This window comes from Pteropus medius, unplaced genomic scaffold (genome assembly GCF_902729225.1).
Source record: "Pteropus medius unplaced genomic scaffold, Ma_sr-lr_union100, whole genome shotgun sequence".
In the NCBI taxonomy this organism is placed as follows: Eukaryota; Metazoa; Chordata; class Mammalia; order Chiroptera; family Pteropodidae; genus Pteropus; species Pteropus medius.
The window spans coordinates 2,297,176-2,320,201 of NW_024352783.1; the positions used below are offsets into that span (position 1 = coordinate 2,297,176).

The 23,026-nt window shown below is 46.2% G+C and overlaps 1 protein-coding gene across 4 annotated transcripts in view; it reads right to left on the bottom strand.

The window, feature by feature from the left end:
* The window catches only part of GAS7 (growth arrest specific 7), a 204,732-nt gene that overhangs the window by 37,070 nt on the left and 144,636 nt on the right, over positions 1-23,026 (bottom strand). For 2 of the 4 annotated variants that reach the window (XM_039847349.1, XM_039847351.1), the window contains exons 3-5: positions 22,643-22,723; positions 10,868-10,953; positions 1,814-1,867 (exon numbers count right to left, since the gene is read on the bottom strand). In XM_039847349.1, coding sequence (XP_039703283.1) covers positions 1,814-1,867; positions 10,868-10,953; positions 22,643-22,723 — 221 coding nt within the window. Of the gene's footprint in view, positions 1-1,813; positions 1,868-10,867; positions 10,954-14,199; positions 16,812-22,642; positions 22,724-23,026 lie in introns of those variants that run through there. The other 2 variants (XM_039847352.1, XM_039847350.1) reach the window with 2 other exon arrangements.

A 23,026-nucleotide genomic window follows, 5' to 3' on the forward strand; every position in this document is an offset into this window, starting at 1 on the left:
GCTTCAGATGCTGACTACACTTTGCGGGCTAGCTAGTGAGAAGAACCGATTTAGGTGAGTGGGAAGAGGGAAGATGCCCAGGCAGAGATGGACAAGGTGAGATGTCCGAGGAGACCCTGGGACACACCTGGCCCACTCTGACAGATCCTGAAGCTCTGGCTCAAAGACAAGGCAGAGCAAGTAACTCAGGCCCCATTAGGTGGCCTGGGCACCATCGCCAAAGCCCTTTCAGGTAACTCTGGGAGGACTCACGCTCTGCTTTTCACTTTTCATTTCTCCTTTTTACTTATCTTCCACAATTCTAATATATACCTCCTCTCATGTGCTCCCTCTTTCCTCTATTTCAGGGAACTCTTGGGAGCCCCAGCTTTGCTCCAGCACTCTGGGGCATTCTGTGGCCATTTGAAGATGAGAACTGTGCCCTTGGGAAGCCTGCCCATATCCTTCCCAGTCCCACCAGCTCCAGTAACAAGGAAGCTGCTGCTGATCCCATCCACTCAGGCTGAGCCACCCTGCCACACCCTCAGGAGGCAACTTCCACCAGGTGCATTGCTGGGTCTAAGAGCACAGGTCTGGAATCCTGATGGTTTCCAGCTGTGGGGCCCTGGGCAGGGTAGGACTCAGTGCCTCAGTTTCCTCAATGATAAACAGGGTGACGAGAATATGAGTGTGCACTGACTGAGCACTTGCTTCTCGCATATGGACTCAGTCCTTACACTGCTTCTATGGCACTGACATCCACCATCTCCTCATTGAACAGACGCAGACATTGACACACAAAGAGGAAGAAAAACTTGCCCCGGGCTGTTGCACAGCCGACAGGTGCTGTAACTGGCTCTCTGGCTTCAGAGCCCGGATTCACAGATCGCCATAGGACATCAGTCCTATCACCTACACCTCACACAGTGAGTGGAGAGTTAAATGAGCCACCAGGAACACTACTTGTGCATAATAAATGCACACAAAAGAGGCAGCAATTATTGTCATTTTTTGCTTCACTCTCTTTCCCTTCCATAGCAGGACTTATCAGCATGCATGAGCCAGGGAAGTGCACCCACTCTTGGTTTTATCTCCGTGGGGGTGGTCAAAATGCTCAGAACTGTGTGTGACGGAGCCCGAGAGAGCAATTCTCTATTCTAAGCTCTGTTGCACTTGTGTCAAAATGGCAAACCCAGGACCACACTTCTCATGGCTCCAAGTCCTTGGCTGTTTGAAATGGACAACTAACTCATCCACCCACTCAAGAGAGGACATTGACGTCCAGCACCCACTTTCCCCAGGCGCAGGGCGGATGGGTCAGGGGGTGGGGGCGGTCCTTTGCAACCTGCACGTGGGGGCTTGGCGGGCTTTTGGAAGAGCCCTAGGAAGCAGTGTGGCCACTCCAGGCAGAAGCTGCCTGCTTCCTGTCAGGAACTCCCAGAACTCTATTCTTAGGATGCTTTCTCTTTGCCTTTAACTTTGACACCTTCCAGAAGTTACCTTGTACAAAGCAATCCTGCTGTGGCTGTAATTTACACATCACGTCACTTGTCCACCCCCTTCAACCTACTCCTGCTGCCCTGAAAAATGGCTTCTGCATCATTCCAACCACCATCCTTCCACTCATTCCTCCACAGAGAAAAGTGAGATGTGAAATCGACAGAAGGGGGGACACCTAGGGGGTAACTTCGGCTACATCCAAGCTTTGGAACTTCCCAGATTCCAGGCTGGGCATCGCTTCTACTCAGTCCGTGTTGCCATGGGAACAGCCCAGCGGTAACCAAAAGCCCCAGCTTGCCACCCAACCTGTCAGCACTCGGCGGGAGCCACTTACCGTGATGGTGTTTTCCTTGCTCTGCTTTTTCCCTGGTGACGAGGATCCCAGGTTCTGGGGAGAGAGACAAGAAACATCGTCAAAGCTGTTCTCCATATTGGACACTCTTTTTTCATTCGGGTTCCCTGAGGTGGTGGGATTGGTTAAAAGCCGCACACTGGTTCTCAGCCTGCAGTTAATTCCTAAGTCACCATATTTTGGGAGAGGGCAGGCGGCGGGAGTACCCCTGACCCCATGCTGCTCCCGTGCCCGGCTTGAGGGAGAGCTGGGGGAAGCCTCTAGCACAGGCTCTGAGAGACCTGCTCCAAACCAGCCCGCCTCTTCTCTCAGGCTGCGATCTGGGAGCTGACCCCTCGGCTGCCCTCTGCTGGTAGGTGGCTCCACGTGCTGCTTGCTGCCTGAACCTGCAGAACCCACTGGGGAGTAAAGAGTTAAGGTCGACTGCAGGCCACCACCCCCTGGCACTGAGGATTCAGAACAAGACATCTTAATCTGAACCCTCGGCTCAGATATATCAAAACCTATATACGTGCCATGTGCACTGGGGCGCTCAGCCACTTCCGCACCTTGCGGCTCTCCAACCCTGAACCGTGTTTCAGCTTCCGTTCACATTGAATTGCCTTTTTATGTCTTTTCATTGCTGGCGAGAAAACCATAGTCCCAAGTACCTCCGAGCCCACGGGCCCCCAGCAGCTTGCCCCAGTCCTAGGACAGTTCTGGTACAGAAAATTAAGGATGGCCAGCTGAAAACGCACCCTGTGAACCTGAAGGGGAGGGTCAGTTCTGGGTCTTCACTGTCCCACTAGCAGCGGTTACATTAGGGATTAACAGGGTCCCTGGGCAGGACAGGTGATGTCCATTCCTGTCCTGAGCCACTGAGCCACACAACGGCCTGGGAAGTAGTGCCCCTAAGGCACGATATGTGGTTGTTTTATGTGAGTCTTTATTCATTCTCTAGCAGGATATAAGGAAGTGGTTGTGAGGACTTTACAGATAAAGGCCCAGGACAAGCATGGAGGGACTTCTCCAGCAAGCCTCAGGGACCCAGCAGCCCCCCAATCCCTGGGCCAGCACAGCCCCGCTCCACCGGGCAAGAAGAAAGTCTAGGGGTGAGGTCAGCCCCTGCCTCAGGAAGGTATCTATCTGCTAATCAGGCCACACAGGGAGCTGGACTGAGTCCTGGATGAGGTCGCCCCACTCCCTTATTCTCATATAGACCTACTTTGGCTGGTAAGTAAAGTCAACTACTGAAAACCGATATCCTAAGGCAGCCTAGATAAAAAGGACCTCATAGATCATCCAGGTCACAGACAAGAAAGTGAACTCACTGGCCCTGACACCCTGCGAATAACCTGACTTCTTCGAGCCTTAGTTTCGCCATCTGTTACCAGTGGACCTCAAGCCTTGGAGTGTGTCAGAATTAACTGAGGAATTTGCCCCAAATCGAGTTCCAGCTGCATCTCTCAGCTTCTGATCCAGCAGGCCCCGGGCAGGCTAGCGGCTCTGAGAAAGAGTCTGGGAGCCTCCCTTGGAGGTACACTGACCTATGTTCTGTCATTGCATTGAGGTTCCCTACTTGCAGCAGCTCCTATAGTAGCCCTAACAGGTTCTGGAGCAATGTCTTCTGTAGATGTTTTTAATGCATGAACTCGTCTAGCCTACCTATCCTGGACCCTCTCGAGTTATCAGTTCCGCCCTAGTGCACTTGCCAAAACTGGGCCGCACTGGAGGAAGACAGACAGAGGCTGCAGGGCATGAACTCAGGCGCCAATTTCCAAGGAGAGGAGACAGGCACAGAGCTCTCACGAAGGTTCATTCAGTGGCCAAGCAAATACAATTGACTGTTGAACAACACAGGTTAGAACTGCATGGGTCCACTCATGCATGGACTTTTTTTCACTAAATAAATGGTCAGCCCTCAGTATCCTGGGTTTCACATCCTAGGATTCAACCAACAGCAGATCAAAAATAGTATTTTCAATCTGTGTCTGGGAATCCATGGATGCAGATAGTGGGCTGAATGCATCGATCTATTTCATATAAGGGATTCGCACATCTGCAGATTTTGGTATCCACAGGGGTCCAGTACCCAATCTCCTACAAATACTGAGAAACTGTAGTTAAGTTTTGGGGGAGTCGAAAGTTATATGTGGATTTTGGACTGCACAGGGGGTCAGCACCCCTAACTCCCCCATTGTTCATAGGTCAATTGTACGTGCCTGGGAGGGAAAAGGGGGAAGGGAAGTCTCTGAGATGGATTCTGCAGTTTGCAGGAGCCTCCCTGTCGTTGACATACATCACCACCACTACAGTGCTCCCATTCCAGCCCACCAGGAAGGACAACCGGCAGCCTTGGCAACAGCCTGCAAGTCTATATATCAATGCTGATGATGATGGTCATAAGAAGAAGGACCAGGAGGATAACTATCAGAAGAAGAAAGCTCTGCGAGAGCTCCTGCCACCAAGTGCTTGCTTATGAGGCAGACATCAGGTCAGGCATGTGACATACCTTATTAAATCCTCACAACCCCAGCAACTTGAGTGAAATCAGCTCCATTTTATAGATGGTGAAACTGAAGCTTATGGAAACAAATTAATTTGTCCAGTGTCACAAGGCAAGTAAATAGAGGATAGTGGAACTCAAGCCTGAATAACTCTTCTCTATCTTCTGCCATCTTTCCACTTTGAGACCTGAGACAATCTCTTGTTTTACAGATATCTCCGCAGGAATCAGAAAAGATCTCCATCATCCACAAACATTAATGCTGGAATCTCCATGTCCAAGGCTCTGTAGGATGAGGCTGGACCCAAAGGTCACCCTCCTCCCTATAACCTGGGTCAATGCAAATAACGGCACTGAGGGTGGACAGTCTAAGTGTGGGTGTCAGTACTTTCTTATCTCTGCCCTACTAGCTATGCAATTTCAGCCAGTGCTGAGCTAGGGCAGGGGGGTGAGGGGTGGGGGCCAGGGCGGAATCACCAGCTTCAGGTGGCCTGAGGCTCTGTGTTTGGTGCTGATGACATGTGCCTACTGTTCCAATGTCATATAAACACAAATATATGTCATATATACACATTTTATACATATATGTGCCTCCCCCGCCCCCATGCACACACACACTCCTTATAGCGCTCAATTGAAAGGGCCCAGAAGGAATGACACGTCAGCCATGGTGAGAACACCCACTAGTTAGAAGTTGGTTTCTAAATACTATTCCCTACTAAAAGGAACTCAGGCTCCTAGGAGAAATGGCTAATTCCAAACGTCTGGTGAACCCAGAACATCTTATTGTGCTGGGAGGTAAGAAAGTGTTCAAGAAATGATGTGACAGAACAAAAGGACACAGAAGCCAGCTTAAAGGGGCTCCCACAGCCAAATCCGGGACAATCTGGGCATGAATATGAAAAGAGACTACGAATGATTAATTCCAAAAGTGGTGGTGGGGAGAGGAGGGCAGAATTTCTTTATGGAAAAATGCCAATTAGAAAATCACAATTTGTAAACCCCAATGTCAAAAGGGATTCAGGCCATAATCATCAAGGATGCTCAAAGAACTGAGTGAAAAGATTTTTAGGCAACTGGATATGTACCTGGTCTGACCCTATTACCCCAACAAATTAGATTGCCAACAAATTAAAGGGGGAAAGGTACCTCTGGTAAAAAAGAAATCTGATCGGTACCACATTGACCAAGAGCTCAGACTCAGCATCACCCAATAGAGTGGTAATCTGGGTGTGTGCATTCCCCAGACATACACAATGAGAAGTACTCAATAGGCCCCAGGTGGTAATCTTGGCTAAACTGCTGAACCTGAGTCTAAGCATAAGAAAACAATCAGACCAAGAATGGAGGTCCTTCTACAAGACAAGTGACCTGGACTCTTCTCCTCCAAAAAGTCAATGTGAGGAAAGACAAAAGAATAAATGTGTAGGAAATATAGTCTAGATTAAAAGAAGACTAAAGTGATAATTCAGATGAAACAATGAATCCATGCAATGGAATATTATTTGCCTATAAAAAAAAAGAATGAAGGGCTGATACCTGCTACAACATTAATGGACCTTGAAACAGTATGCTAAGTGAAAGAAGACAGACACAAAAGACCACATATGGTATGATTCCATTATGTGAAATGTCCAGAACAGGCAAACCTATAGAGACAGAAAGTAGATTAGTGGTTGCCTAGGGCTGAGGGGGATTCTTTGTGGGGTGATGAAAATATCATATAAAATTGATTGTGATGATGGCTGCACAACTTTGTGACTATATTAAACACCACTGCATTGTACACTTTCAATGGGTGAAGTATGTGTTATGTGAATTACATCTCAACAAAGATGTTTAAAAAGGAGAGAAAGAAAAACTAAAGAGATAGAGCAACCAAGTATCCGTGTGTGAAACTTGAATGGATCCTGGATTAGGGAGAAAAGCAGCTATAAAAGACATCTTGAGGACGATTGGGGAGTTTGAATATAGATTATATACATTATATGATATTACTGAATTAATGTTTTCAAAGTGTGCTAATGGTATTGTGGTTATATCTTCCCCTTTAAAGATACATTAGAAAATATTTACAGTTAAAATAGATCAGGAATTTGCTTTAAAATAATCCGGTGGGGGATGGAGGGGATGGGAATATAAATGAAACAAGACTGGTTGAATAACCGTAGTTAAATGGCTGATCCATGGTCCTTTATTATAGCATTCCTTCCACTTTTATAAATGTTTGCAAATGTCCATAATAAAAAAATTTTTTTTCTTTTTAATTTCCTTTGCTTATGATTCTAAAAAGTTTTCCTCCTTCCTTTTTTTTAAATCTCTCTCCAGCCTGGTTTCCTAACCTCACCTGGGCCACTCTGCTGTCACTGTGAGATGAGGACAGACAGACAGACGGAGGGTGGTGATGGTACATGAGACAGTGGTTGGTAGACTGCAGTGAGAGAAAGTGGGGGAGGGCCATTCACGGCTGGTTCAGCAAGTCCTCCTCCCTCTCTCTCTTTTTGCCCTGTGAATAGTCTGGGTCCCACCCCCTCGGCAGGTGGGATCCAGTATGAAACCTCTCAATGGCTTCCTAGTACTATTAGGACGAAATCCAAGCTCCTTAAAATGGACCTATCCACACACTTCCAGCCTCATTTTTCACCCACCCTCACTACACCGCTAATTTAGTAAACCACAGCCCCACTCGGGCCTCTGTGGGTTCTTTGCGATCACTGCCGCTTTCCTTCCTGCTTCCGCCTCCAGGCGTCTACGTGCGCGGTTCCCTTCACCTGGAATCCTGTTTCTCTCACCTGTTTGCCAAGCTAAACCCTTGCTCATTTTTCCAGTCTTAGCTTAAGTATTTTTTTTCTAAGAGAGTATGTCCTTGACATTCCCATTACGACTCACCAGGACCCAGGTAGGTCCTTGTAGCACACCCTTCCTCCAGCCCTTATCAATGCTGAAATAAGATAATCATTTATCCCATGTCTTTCTCTAGTTCTAGCTATAAACCTCTATTAAGGCAGGAGCTATATCTTTCTGTGACTCAGTGCCTGGCAAAGGAGGTGCTCAATAGAACATGTTACTGAATTGGAGTGGGGGTGGGGGGAGGGAGAAAGAGGGACATGAAGTGAATGAGCTCTCAGAATTTTAGGTCTTTCTCTACCTCAAACTCCATTCTCTGGTGGGTCTCTTAAGTTTCCCCTTTTCCCTCCCCTATGTCTTCTGGGGAGAAGTTCAAGGGAAGTCAGAACAATTGAAAGGCGGTCACAGAAATTCTTGGACACGGGTGGGCAGGTCCCTTGCCCTCCCTATACTCGCTCAGGGATCGGAAAGGGACCCTAGCACCACAGCCCCAGACAGGCAGGCATGATTCTACAAAGGCCAGCAAGATTGATCTGCCTTTGATCCTCCTATCTCCCCATCAGGCAGGCCCCATTTATCTAGTCTAGTCCCCAGGCAGCCTGAAGAGGGCTGCAGACTTGAAAACCTCCACTGGGTGGCACCAGATCATCACCACCTGTTTCCAGCAGTGAAGCTCTCCCAGGACTGGGAAAAGGAGAGGCAGGCTCTCCAGGGGCTGACACCAAGCCTTGACCGGTCACAGTGGGGACACAAATCCTGGTTTCCATAAAGATTAGGTATACTCCCCATCCTCATCCCCACTCCAACATTCTAATTTTCCTGATTCCTTTATTCAAGGAGGGGCAGCTACCAAGTAGCAGAAAAAGAACACAACAGGGATTTGAACAGTTTCTTACCACCATCCAACCCTGCATCTCAAATGTCCATGTGTTCATTTGCTCATTCATTCCTTCTTCCAATAGTAAGTAATAAGTGTTACTAATTATAACTGACAGGCTAGGATAGCATGAGTAAATACCGCACAGACTAAAGAGAGCTGTATAATATTTCGGGGATCATCTGCTGGTAGAATTCTCTGTAAATATCAAACCTTCTTATCCTATTTCCGTGACTGGCCTCTAGCACCTTCGTGGACAGCCAGCTTCATAGGGTCACCAACCCTGTCACAACCTATGAGAATAACATTCTACCTTATAGTTCTGGGAACCTGCCAACAAGTGTATATTTGCTCTTTCCATTTACTACATTATCTATTTTTGTTACTTTGATGACACCTCAACTCTCAACATTATCATCCAAAACCAAAATAACTCTACCTGTCCTGAGGCAGTCACTGCTTGCCCAGGCCTGGGAGCTGACCTGCCCCGCAGCCCCAATATCAGTACCTGGCTTCGAACTATTTTTATTTTTAAATAATGCTCACTACATGTATCTGTTTCTATAAAAGTAAAATTTATTCATTTTAGGAAATTTGAAAAATATTGAAAAGTATAAAAAATATAAAAATTACCTTAGACCAAGGTTTCTTAACCTCAGCACCATTTACCTTTACAAACTGGATAACTCTTTGGTGATTGGAGCTGTTCCATGCATTGTGGGACAGTTAGTAATATCCCTAGACTTTACTCATTAGAAGCCAGCAGTAACCACCCCCACTACCTCCCCACCGCCCTGTTATGATAACCAAAATATCCCCAAACATTGCCAAATGTCCCCTATTGGAGATCATAGTCTCAGATGCAGACTGAACCACCATCAATAACCTGGCTTATTTTCCTTCCAGTCATCTGTCTTCATATATTATAGATTTCCTCCTCCTAAATAAGACTGACTGTATATGCAGTCTATGTTCTGCTTTTCCCACTCAATATTATGTTTCCAGCGTTTTCCTAAATCATTACCTTTTCTTCAGAAAAATGCAGTTTATGGCTGCATAATATCATTGGCTGGCTGGATGTTCAGTGCCATAATACATTTTACCCATCCCCTGTTGCTGGACAGTTAGGCTGGGTCCAATGTTGTAATGCTGTAAATATTGCTTGAGTAAACAGCTTCACACATAAATCAGAATCCTTGAGTGGCAAGAACAGATGTTGGACGGGAGAGTCCTGGGTCAAAAGCTATGGCACACTGTGTCAAGTGGCTCTGAGAAGGTTCTATCAAAATACATTTTGTTTTAAGTGGTTGAGCAGCATTTTGGGGTGGGGAGAGCCATGTTCTACTAGGGAAGGAAGGAAAAATGATGGGTGGGGAGGGGGGCAGTTCTTCTAATACTGTTCCTGATGATATCCAGGGCACCACCAGCTTTTTCAGTTGTTGATAAACCACGGCAGAACTTAGACTGATGTCTTCAGAAAACGTTCTGTAGTCAGGTGGTAAATAAGTTTCATTTCAAACAGACTGACAGAGGCTATGTTTGGGAGGCTGCCTGGTGGCTCAGCTGGAAACACACAAGGCCAAGGCTATGATGTGTGCTGTGAGCTGGGGAGAGAGGGGACACACCCACATGCTGTGCACCATCAACTGTACCTACATCCTCACTACCCAAGGCGCATTCTCTAAACAGCAGCGTCACCCAAGTGCTGGTTGGAAACAGAACTTTGGCTCCCTCCTGAATCAGAATCTCCACTCTAGCAAGAGGCTCAGGTGATTCTTCAGTCCATTCAAATATAAGAAGTCTTGGCCCACATGGATGTCCAAATTCTTTCCCAGAGTTTCAACTGAACTGAAGCTGAGCCCAGTGCTCAGCTTACTAAGACAACAACTTAATTATGTTTCTGGAAATTAGCACTCTTGCCTGTATTAGAGCTAAGTGTCACATTTTAGCCAACTGCAGTAACAGACCCCAAGATCTTTCTTTCAGTGCCTGGCACATACTACCCACTGTTGTTGATAACAAGCAGCTGTTAGCAGCAGCAGCAGCAGCAGCAGCAGCAGCACTGTTGGGGCGTGGCATTTTAATTCCTGAGAAAGGTTGGTGGAGTCTGGAGGCTTCACTGAAAACATCTTGATAATTTATGGGCAGACTAAATAAGACAAGTCCTCAGTTCCTTAGATCCAGCTTAATGCAACTGAGAACCATGGGGCGTGGCATCAAGGCCCAGTCTGAGCAATTATGTCACCCTGTGTGAGTCACTTAACCAGTCTGCGCCGCAGCGACCCCATCTGTAACATGGGAATGCTTGGAACACCTACCTCATGCATTTGCACAAGTGTCAGCTGAGATGATGAATGCAAAAGCAGTTTGGGAATCTTAAAATATACTCTCATTTCTTTCCATCCCATTACTGTCTCTATGCTAGATTATTACAACATTTTATAAAATTCCATTCTCGGTGAAGTCTAAGGGTGAAAAGGAAAATGGCCTGACCTCCTCCATATTCTTAGAGTCTCCGGAAACCTAGACTCTGTGTATCAGGAATCCAGACAACAGAATGGAGCCCTTCACACTAACAACAGTTATAATCCCATCACCTCTCCCCACTCAAAACCACTGTCAACTTCTAGAGAAAACCAAACAAGCCACAACGGCCCACTCTCCCCCAATCACAGGACGCTGGAATGACCCAGATAGACCAACCACTTTCTACTTGGGGCAGAAGTGGACTGTCGGCACCTGGACCCCCACGATGTACCCATTTTAATGACACCTCCCTGGGCTTACCTAAACACCTACCCCTCCCTGCTGTAACAGAACCCCTTACCTGGGGATCGCCGGTGGATTTTCGGACACTCATGTGGGCAGTCTCAGGAGGGTGCGCTGGGATCCCTGATGCGTGGTATCCATTCACTGCGGGCACAGAAACACTGCTCAGATGCTGGACTGGCCACAGATGGGCACCTCTGACGTACTGTGATTGTGGCCCCTTCTCCCACCTCATTGCCTGGTTCTGAGAGGTCTTACACAGCTAGGACCATCTCTCAGGATCTTACCATTATTTGCAGAGCTGGAAATGGGTTGAGAGCCTCTCTGTAATTCCTAGCACTCAATTACTGAACTCTGGGGGGAACGAGTTTCTTTTAGAACCAGAGAGGAAAAGGAATGTGCTTATAGGGGGTAAGGACATGACAGCCCAATGGCCATCACCGAAAGTGCCACATCAGCTTTGGTTACTGGTGCTGATCACGGGTCTAATCTCTCTCTCTCTCTCTCTCTCTCTCCCTCTCTCTCTCTCTCTCTCTCTCTGGAGGAGTCCCTGTCAGCACCTGCCTGCAATTCCCCTGACAAACTTCTCTCTGAGGACCTTTCCACTCTCGCCCTCACCCTCACGGCAGTGTATTATTGGTGAATGGAAAGAGGACTGTGTTTACTGGTTTTCCATGACATCTGGCTTGGCCAATTAATAGCCAGGTGATCATATGACATCCTTCTTGAGTTCATTTTCCCAAAATTAAAAAAAACAAAAAACCGAAAAAACAAGGTTCTAAAAATCTACCTCTATGACATTCACTCATACTCCCAATATGAGCTGATAGACCTGCTCTCCAAGGAAGGGCAGGGGGAAGGGGGAGTTGGGGAGCCCTGGTTTATAGCATTTGCCTATTTCTGTGGCATAAATACTTCCATTACAGTCACTCTGAAGCCCAACACCACTGCGTGTTCTTGACATCACAAATGCCTTAAACGTGATACAACATTTTATAAAATGCAGCCCATGCAATCTCAGTTCCCAGAGGCGCCACTGCTTTCTCACGGGTACAGTAACATGAGCTTACAGAGTGGTCTCTCCTCCAGAAGCTTCAGCTTCTGTATCTGTAAAATGGGGACAATTCTACCCCGTCTCCAACCCCACTTTGTTGTTACGAGAATCAAAGGAGACGATATTTGCAAAAAGGATCTGTAAGTTAAAAAGGACTTCATGAAAAAAGAAGGGAAGGATGGAGAGAGGGGAGGGTCACTGTTTTTGTTCCTTAAATCTAGTCGCCTTGAACCCCGAGCCTGCATGATCTCCGGAGACCAGGAAAGCATGTCTGCCTCATGCCCAGCCATGGAGGAATTACTACAACATATACACTGTGCAGGTCAGACCAGAGAAATATGCACAAACTGATGTCCAACTCACGGTTCTTGCTGAGAGAGCTCTGCAGTGTGTGGCAGGAAGCAAAGAGGAGAATGACTGAAAGTCAGTAACACCTACTCATTTGGAGTGGCAAGGGCTGGTGGCGAGCAATGGGTGAGGAAGGCTGCCCCATGGAGAACCTTTTGTCATGCCGTGGGGTGACCCCCATCCTTCACTGTTTGCAGTGAAACATCCAGGGCCACCTGTGAGCAGAGTCACACTCAATAAATTCCTGCGGGCACCTGGGCTGCTCCCTGATCTGCAGGGTTGGGCCAGTGCTCTGGATGAAGGGTGGGCACAGACGCACTAGTACAACAGAATACAGGGCACAGAGCTGGCCCCCCGGCCAGTGTCCTGTGGAGCAACAGATACAACTAACCCTGTGAGGCCGGCTATAGTCTTGGTCTACACTCGCCCCACTCAGGCAACTGCTCAAATGCTGACACTATCCATGAGTCCCCCAGGTAAAAAGGGTGGTGGGACAGGATTCCAAGAGCTTTGGAGAATGCCACGCCAAAGTTGTGGGGGAGGGCATGGGCAACCTGCTCCTATCGGCATACGCTGTACCAGTAAGGACATTAGACTGATGTTAAATATAACCCGCCATGAAGGCATAACGTTTGAGAAATTTTACTTATCAAGCAGCATAGCACTGAAATCGGAAAAACACAAACACTGGAGAATCTAAAGAGAATAGTAGAAAATCTGAATACGCCGCTTTCAGTCTATGACCGATTAGCAGACAAAAGTAAGCAAGTGGAAAATCTCGGTCGCTGATTGAACTAGATGTATGAAACATGATACTCTACAAACAAAGATAATATCTTTGGCCAAGAAGCCATGGAACATTAAAAAAAAAAAAAAAGTTGGGCATGTTTAAGCCACAAATAAAGAATCACTAAATTGTAAAAGGCATGTATAACACAAGACACATTTGACCAGAAAGCAATAAAAGTAGACATTAATAACAAAAGAACAAATACATAAAGTCCCCCCACCCCTACAACTCCCAAATGCTTGGAAATTTAAGAAGTGCCATCTTAAATAATCTCAGGCCAAAGAGAGATTTTAAACAATAATTACATAATATTTAGATGATAATGAGGAAGAACATATCAAAAATGGGACAAGGCCCAAATCATATTTGAGGAAAATCTATAGCCTTAATTATTTCATTACCAAAGCCAAGGAGAAATAAAAAATGAACCAAACATTTAAGAATTCAGAAAAAAATTTCTAAAGGCAATAAAATAAACCAAAAGAAAACATAATATATATATATACACACACACACAAACACACACATACATATACATATATGTGTGTATATAAGTATATACACATATATGTATACAAACACATATACACATATGTGTACGTGTGTGTGTACGTGTGTGTACGTGTGTGTGTGTGTATCTCGAGAGAAATTAATGAGTTAGGAGACAGGATAACATTAGCAACCTTGGCTGGTTCTGTGTGTGGGCGGCGGGGGGCGGGGGCAGTAGGAATCACAACAATAAAAAAGGCAGACCAGCCTGTGTCATTTGAGAGTGAAAGGGAACACGAATGCTCAGAATTGAGAATAAGAAAACATAAGTACAACCAACATAGCAGAGATTTTAAAAATGTAACAGCATATGATTTATAATTCTAAGCTAATAGATACGAAACTTTCCATAAGGTTCAAATTATCAAAGTCATTTCAAAGGACACTAGAAACACCAAAATGAGTAAAAACTTTGAAAAATGGCCTCTCTCTAAAAGGCACTGGACCCAGATGGTTGTATGGGCAAGTTTGTTTAAACTCTCAACAAATAAATTCCTAGGCACGAACTGTACCATAGCATAGAAACATGTGGTTAAGTTTCCCAGTTTAACAAAGTCAACATTACCCTCATCCTAAAATCTATCAACAACAAGAAAAAACAGAACCACAATTCAATTTGACTATGAAAATAAAATATGTAAGCTCTTACCTGAGTAGGCCTTAGTTTAGAATCAGTCACTATCTTTGATGGTGTCGGGTCTCTGTAAACCAAGGGGGACCCCTTCTTACTCCCTTCACAGCACTTCAAATGTGCTCCCTCAATACACCACTCTCTTTCTTCTGCTTCCAGCGTCCCCCAGGCTCACAGCCTGCCACGCTAACGGCAGCCAGAACCTGCCTAATGCAGGGGCATTTTGCCCCTAATCCACTCTCTTGTTCTCACTTCAGTTCTGGTCTGTCAGCTGTTGGCTAATTACTGCTCATGTCAAAACAATTACTGGAGAAGAAAAAATAATTTTCCATTCAACCATTTCTCCCCACACAGCAGCTCTCTTCTGACACCCTGTCTTCCTGCATTTCACTCTCGGTGCCAGACACATTCAAAAAAGTGATCAGTGGAGGTCTAAACAGTTATGGTCACCTACAAGCATTCTTAAAAATTGGCATTCCCAGTCCTCTGCGCTCCCAGCTTACCAAGGGTTAGATACAAAACAGATGAGGCCAGAAGTGGGTGCTCCTGAGGCCTCAGGCATCCAGGGAAAAATAAAATAAAATGAAATTGATCAAGGAGTACTCATAACTATAAGAAACATAATTCAGTTTGGGGATATAAGAAAAAAACGTAAAAAGCCAAATTCAGCTGTTTTTTAAGATAAGAAAAGGGAACAAAAAATTCTATCTTGTAACTTTAGTAACTTCAGATACAAATATAAACACTCATGCACTCATTTCATTTCTCTTTTTGGGAAGTTACACAGATGGGCAGAGAAAGGGCCTGGGAGATGTGTATGAGAGGAGGGGACAGGTATTTGGGTCGAAAGGAGGAGAAGGAGGTCTTCGGAGCCTAGGGGAGAGGAAAACAGGAAAGCAGCAGCATAGGAAGAGCTGTAGAGAGACATCAAGCAGCAGAGAAGAGCTCTTGAAGTGACTCTGCCGCCCAGAATTCACCTTCCCAGTAGCTGAGCTTCCACCTCCCAGTTCCAATCCCCCCACAGAAAGTTCCATCTTCCAAGCCCCGCTGTCCAGGTCCCTGCTCCCTGAAGAACCCCAAAGAGTAAACTACTCTTCCAAACAAGAACATCAGCCCTGGACGCGCCCCTCCTGCCTCCTATAAGTCTGGCCGAATCTCCCCTCTCTCTGGAATAAACACAGGAACTTCTTTCCTCAATGTTAAGACAACTGGGCGCCCAGAGGCCTTGTTCCTGAAATCCTTACCCACCGCCCTTCCTCCTTTCTCCCTCCCTCCCACCACTGCGTGTTCAGTGGGTGGAATGCAATGTCTCCCTAGGTCGGTGACACACAACACTGATTCTGCAGGATGTTTAATGATAAGCAGTGAAAGTCAAGCGTCCAAAGAATTTGGGACAAATGTCCCCCATTATTCAGATTTAAATTGGTTTGTTTACAGTAGGCCTTTTAAAATAATGCTGATGGGCTCTGTGGGTCTCAAACAAAGCAACAGTTTACAGTATTCCTACACTTATAGGGACATCAGATCTGTTTGGGGCAGAATACTCAGGAATACCATGGAACTCACTTTGAGAATCACAGCGCTGGCTGTAGGGAGGCAGGTTTTGGAAGAAGTCACGCAAACACAAGCCAGTTTTGTGCTCAGCATCCCTGAAGATATAGTCACTGCCTAGCGACTTCCCACCACCACCCTGAAAGAGCAACTTCCAGCATCACACTCAACTTCTTAGGAGTATGTAACCTCTACCCTAGTCTTTTTAGAGGAGCAGTTTTACATTTATAGCCTCCTGGTCTGGAAATAGCTAGCTGGCCACCTGGTCCTCACTGTCTCTCCCGGTTGTCTATGATGTAAACTGTATCCCCCAAAACAGAACTCACAATACTTTTGTCCAGGGGACTGTGAATAGTTGAAAACCTTTCTTCAAGCCATCAAAGGTTAAACAGGCCATAGTAAGGTCCCCTAGTGCCTTGGTGACAAGATCAGTTTCTAAAGGAACATGTAAGCCCCTTCCAACAGGAGGTGTCATGGCCTTCCCTGAAGTCAGTGGTGAGGGCCATGGATGTCTCTCTGGACCTGGCAACTTGCTAATTCTGCAATGAGCCAAGGTCCCACTTTGGTCCTGCATCAGAGAAGATAGCTGTTCAGGGCTTCTTCATCTGGAGAAGAAAGTGTGGTGCAGCTGAGGCCCTGGGTTCTGGTGCCCCATCCCAGGGGACTTCTGCTCAGGAGAAACAAACACACTATCTGTTTGCACACACTCCCGGCTGGCTCCACAGGCTCACAGGCAGGCTCTCCCTGCTCTGCATTGGAACTCTCCCACTCACTTTGATCTATCTGGCTTCTCTGCGGCTGCTGGAGGCAGGTTGCTTACCTGAGGACGATCCCTCAGTGGGCTCCAGCTCCAAGTCAGGAAAAGGCCAGAACTTGAACTAGGTTCCCAGAAAAAAACCCTCCCTCCACGGGCAACTCAATAAAAGATTTCCTCTATCCTTAAAAAAAAAACACAAATGTGGGCTCAACATACATCCCAGGCCCAGAAGCTGAGAAAGGCATTCACTCTCCACACCTGTCTTGTCTGATAAGGTAGCCACTAGCCAAGAGTGGCTATTTAAATGATAAAAAATTAAACTTAAATAAAATTGAAATGCAATGTGATACAAAATCTAAATGAAATGTGATATCCAGGATTGGATCCTAGAACAGAAAAAAGAAAAAAAAAAACACCTGAAAAAATTGGTGAAATCAAATGAAATCTAGTTTTCATTAATAGTCAGGAGTAACTTTCATTTCTTAGTTTTGAAAATGTACCATGGTTATGTAGGATGTTAACATCGACAGAACTGAGTAAAGGGTATACAAGAACTCTCTGTACTGTCTTCACAATGTTTCTGTGAATCTAAAATTATTCCCCCAAAAGTTATTAAATTAAGCCAAATTAAATCAGTTCCTCAGGAACACGAGTAATATCTCCAGTATCCACGAACAGTTTGTGGTTAGTTGCTGCCATATCGGACAGTATAGATATAGAACATGTCCATGATCATAGAAAGCTGTACTAGACAGCGCCACTCTATACAGTCATTCATTCTACTCAGTGACTCATATAGGAAACTCCCAGAACCTCATTTTCACTCACATTTTCTTTCCCTCTGCCTGTTACTATTTCTCTCTCTATAAATCATTACTTCCACACTGCATATTAAACCAGTCTAAAGATGATTTTTAATATTTGCAGCGGTTACTGAATAGCACCTTAGGTATTCTGTTTGGGTTTAAACTTTACTAATGCCGACCTCACCCAGGAGGCCTGGCAGTCAATGTCTCTAGTAAAGTCACCAAATAAACACTGCTCCCACAACTCTGGCGATAAAGGAAGCCAGCAGGGAAAGTCCCAGGCCACCGCTGAGCCCACTAGCATCTAACATTCAAAAAGCAAAATCCGATTTGTAGGAGCACTGGGCAAGGCAAGACCCCAGATCTCTTCCCAGCTGACAACCTGGCTGGCTGTGCTTCCGGCACCTGACAAACTTGCACAAAGAAAAAGACAGCCCTGTCCGTGGGTGGCCCTTCAAACCCTCTCCAGAAGCTCATGAAGCTACAGCTTAAAAGTGAAACCGAGGCCCATGGCTTTCCTGGCCCTCTTGCTTCCCCGAAGAAGCTGCCTCAGCTTGGCTTGGCTTGGCTGAGTTCATTTGTGGTTCCCACTGACATTCTTCCTGACCTGGTTTTCCAAGTTCTTCTTCAGGAGCAACCATATGGGATGTCTGTGGTCAATAAATGCAGCTGAGTTTTCCACACTGTCCCCACCTCCCACCTGCCTTGCTGGTGACGATGCCATCCCTTATCACAGTTGCCCCAGAGCAGTCCTGACAGAGCCACTGGCTACCCTGCTGCTTCAAGGAGGCAGCTTTTCAGAAGACAAGACATCTCTGCTGAATTTCACTTTTACTCCTACACTGACCATCGTGCTCGGAATGAAATTCCATTGGGAAGCCTGGCAGGCTCCGTCAACCAACTCCCACCTCAGCATCTACCACTCTCCTTCTTGTCCCCCATCCTCTGGCCACACTGACCCAGTTTCTATTCTCACACATGCCAAGGTCACTCCCTAGAACCTCATACACATACATTGACCTGAACGGTCACTTCCTCACTGAGACCTTCCCTGACACCCCAGCCCACTCTGTCCCTCTGCCCTATTTTAATTCTCTGCATTAGAACACACAAGGAAAATCCGACATATTCATGTGTGCTTATCTGTCCAACTCCCCCACCAGAATGAAGGTTCGGGGAGCAGGGACCACACAGGTCTGGCTTGTCTGTGGCTATACCCTAAGTACTGAGAACAGCATCCGGCATATTTTTTGAATAAAAAGGTTTGAAACTTCATTACTATTGCTTTGCAGAAACACAAGCCTAACAAAAGGGGCTGAGGTCCAGGGCTGGGTGGTCTCCGGGAGAGGAGTCAATAACCCCAGGAGCGGGAGGATGAGGATGGTAAAGTTTTGAAGTGAACTCATGTCCTCATTGAGTCTATTTCTCCCCACAACAATAAAATTCAATATCCTGAAAGCTGCTTGTAAAACTGAATGAGAGACTAGCTGGAAAACAACCTAGTGTCCCCCTCTACAGAGAAATACCAATGTGGCTATTATTTCATTCTTCACTTATGAAGTTTAGGTTCAAAAAGTAGGAAAGACATCAAAATATCCCAGATGCTGCTTTAGACTCACTGGTGGGTTCTCTTCCCTTCCATCACAGAGGGTGGATGGGGAGTTGATGTGTGTTCATGCCCCTGTATAGAGAGCAACACGAATCACAAACTGTGGAGGGATGGACAGGACCTCAGCCATGATCTTTCTCCGGGTCCTCAATTTATGAACAGGCAAAGTGAGGCCTGGCAAGGAGAAGTGAGGTGCCCAAAGCCCCAGTCTAACCAAGTATAATTTCACAAATCTAAGATGTCACTGACTGTTAGAGGCGCCCTTATTTTAAGCAACACTAAGAAAGAAAAAGAGATGCTTCCAGTTAAACTGGGATGCGCCACTGACTGCAGGATGTGTCTGATTTCCAAGACATTAAAATGTGGGGGAAAGTCGAAAGGTGGGTCTTAGAATCAAAGAACTAGGGTTCTGCAGGTTTAACTGCTGCTTTTCATGTCAATGAGCTATGGTCCTTCACCCAGTGACCCCTGAGTAGTGCTGTTTATGAGTTACCCTAGAACAGAGATGTTCGACCCTGGCACTACTACCATTTGGGGCTGGATCCTGCCTTCTGGTAAGGGCTGTGCTCTCCGGAGCATTATAGGACATTAGCAGCATTCCTGGCCTCTACCCACTAAATGCCTATAGCACCCCACAGTCATAACTGCCAAAAATGAGACACTGCCAAATGTCCCCTGGTAGGCAAAATCACCCCAGAGCTGAGAACCACCACACTAGAGCCACAGAAGCTTAACAAGTATGTACAGTAGCCCCCGACCCGCGGTTTCACTTTCTGTGGTTTCAGTTACCTGAGGTCAACTAGGGTCCACAAATATTAAATGGAAAATTCCAGAAATAGTCCATAAGTTTTAAATGGCATGCCGTTCTGAGGAGCACGACGAAACCTCACGCTGTCTGCTCCATCCCACCCAGGACGTGAATCATCCCTTTGCCCAGCATCTCCATGCTGGATGAGATGTCCATTAGCCACTTATCAGATTGACTGCCTCAGTACTACAGAGCTTGTGTTCAAATAACTCTTATTGTACTTAAAAATGCCACATTCACATAACTTTTATTACAGTATATTGTTATAGCTTTTCTATTTTATTATTAGTTATTGTTAGTCTCTCACTGTGCTTAATTTATAAATTCGACTTTATCATAGGTATATATGTATAAGGAAAACCATAGTATTTATAGGGTTCGATACTATCTGTGGTCTTGGGTATCCATTGGGCATATTGAAGCATATCCCCATGGATATGGGGGTTGGGGGGTGGGTCTGCTGTATTTATGTTGCAAACAAACAAAAAGGCAGAAGCACCAAATGAGACAGGTGTCTTCATTTCAGGCCTTCTCTGAGCCTTCAGAACGCTGATGTGCACGTTGACTCTCCAAAGGGGAGTACAGCGGGTTACGAGGTTTCCAATTGTATTTGACTACAAAGTCTTTTTCAGTAGAGAACTTAACAGATCTAGGCTCCCATAGACTTAGGAAACAGGTATCCTAGGCCCACAGCACTGGGGCAGAGGAGGGACAGTCAGTGCCCACTCTAACACCTTGGCCACCTTGCCAGCTCTCATCAGTGGATGTGACCCTCTCCACCCATCTCCCCACCTTTCCAGTGCCCCCTGGGAGCCCCAGCACCCAGCTCAGTGCTGGGCAGACAGGGCTCTTCCTGTGCTTGTCGGGTGAAGGCAGAAATCTGTCATGCCTAGACATCAGGCCAGGGGTCTGACCCAGCTCCTTCGAGCCCTCTTTCTGGGGGAGGATACCCACAAACAGTGGAGAAGAGACAGGATGCTGCCTGAGGATGTTGCCAAGGAGAGTGGGCTTTGGAGGGTGACTCCACTGACTCAGAGGGCAAACTCCTGACCAGCTCCACACAGCAGGCTATGGCTGTTTGTACCTGTCATCTCCACATGTGCCAGCCTCCCTTCCATATGCCCCTGTCCTGTCCTGCTTTGTGGACCTCTATAGCCAGAAAAAGACAGCTGAGTTTCTTTCTAGCATCTGGCTAGCCTGAAATCAGCCACGATAGAGGGCCACACCTGACGTTATTCATGCTGGCATTCCTACTGTTAAAAAAAAAAAAAAAACACGAAAACAACAACAAAAGAGAAGGCAGTGGGGCCTATTGTCATACAACAGGTAGGAAGGCTGAATGCGTCCAATCCTGGGGCTTGTCTGATAATGTAGCACTCATTCGATCCCTAGGAAGGTGAGAGAAAATGCTCCATTTTCTACTCTCACAAAGAGTTCCTTTTTTAAAAAAATAAGTAAAGATATACAAATTTTTAAAAACTAAAAGCCTAGAAGAATTTTCAGTAAGAAACACCCACTCGTCCCCTTTCTCATGCCTCAGTTAAGGTTGGTTTTTCCACCAATTCAGTTTTGAGTTCTGCTCTGGGAATCTTCATATCCCTAAATATGTCCTTTGATTGTATTTTGATTTCTTAATGTATCAGTGGTAGAGAATGTCTAAAGACTCCTGCTATGAAAAGTGGGAGTCTGACCCTCTCTCGCTGTGCCTGCCCTCCCTTCTCCGATCCAGGGTTTAAGAGTCTGGTTAGTTAGTTTTTATTTCTTATTACTTATTATCTTATTACTTATTATTTTAGCTCTTCCTTTGGTTACCTGAGATGCATTAGGTAAACTATTAAACCTCTGATGACTTTGTGTTCCATGAAGGTTAAGGAGGTTCTCAGCTCCTCTCTCATCCACATAAGCTGTGGATGTCGCTGCTGCTTCTGCCCTCCCCTCCTAGCTACCTTCCCTCCTCTGTCCAGCTACAACCATCAGCACATTTTGAAAGCTATTCACATTTAAATACTAGTTTATAACCACAACCACCCAGGTTGACAACTACAGGTTGAACACCAACAAATGAGGTTTACGTACCATGTGACTATAGAGACAGTCATGAATTCAGTCACCAGTGAGGCCAGGCTGTTTGGGGTCTGAGGATTCCATAAAAGAAAAATAGAGACCAGGTCCCCACCCTCAGGAGTATACAGTCTAGCATGGAGAGCGACAGCCAACAGGAAGAAGTACTCCGAAGGGCAATGAAACAGCTTGCTGTTGGGATCCAGAGTCATGGGCAAGGGCTCTAAATTGAGTGGTCAGGGAAGGCTTCTCAGAGGAGATGACATTTAAAACACGGCCTAAACCATGACAAGTCAGAAGCTGTTCTCCCTATTTGTGTGACTCACAACTTACTTTCTGGGAACTCAGAACTCAATGTCCCCTAAGAGTAACAAACTTCTTACCTATTACAGGAATATCTACCTTGATCACCTCCCCTCGATTACCTTTGCAGACGGAAAACTCATACCCTCACAAGGAATCTCATTTCCTTTCCAGAATGTTCTGTTTGAAAGCTGCTCTATAAAAATCTATCTCCCTTTAACTTCTACACCTCAATGCCTTTGGGACCCATGTAGAACAGTTCTGCCCTGCCTCTGGGTCCCTGCACAGGCAGACAGGTAAGAGCTCTAAGGCCTCACCTTACCCAGCTGACTTCTCTAAGCACCTGAGCAAGAGTGAGGCTGAGCCACCAGGTTGTTGCTAGCTCTACCAGGGAGATACCATCCTGCAGGGCAACAGGCTTACGGGAACTCCTACCCCTCCAGAACCCTCCCAGGTTTGGTCCATAAGATTGCCAACCAGGTTTTAGATCCCAGGATCCAGAGTCTGGGCTTTTCCAATGGAAGCGTGTGTGTGGCCCCTGCTGGCTGTCCTAGTGTAGACAGTACCTGTTGGAGGCAGAGAGCTCCTGTGAGGGCCAGGGCTGGCTGGAATCCCAGGAGAACTGCTGGGACGCTCCCAGGTGGTCTCTGGTCAAAGAAAGAAACAAAATCACTTTCAGAATTTCATAGGGTAGAACCTCAGAAGGTCACAGAGCAGAACTAGATGGTCAGAGCTGGAAAAATTGTCTTGGCCACTCACCTTCCTCCCTAACCCCAGGAAGCAGGAGCCTGCATTCTGCTCTCACACTCTTCCCACCTCCCATGATGACAGAACTTCTCTTTGCTGGGGACCCATCTCCACACCAGAAGCAGGTGGCCTTCTGGCTGGGACCCTCTAAAACAGGGATCCCCAATCCCCAGGCCATGGACAGGTAGTGGTCCGTGGCCTGC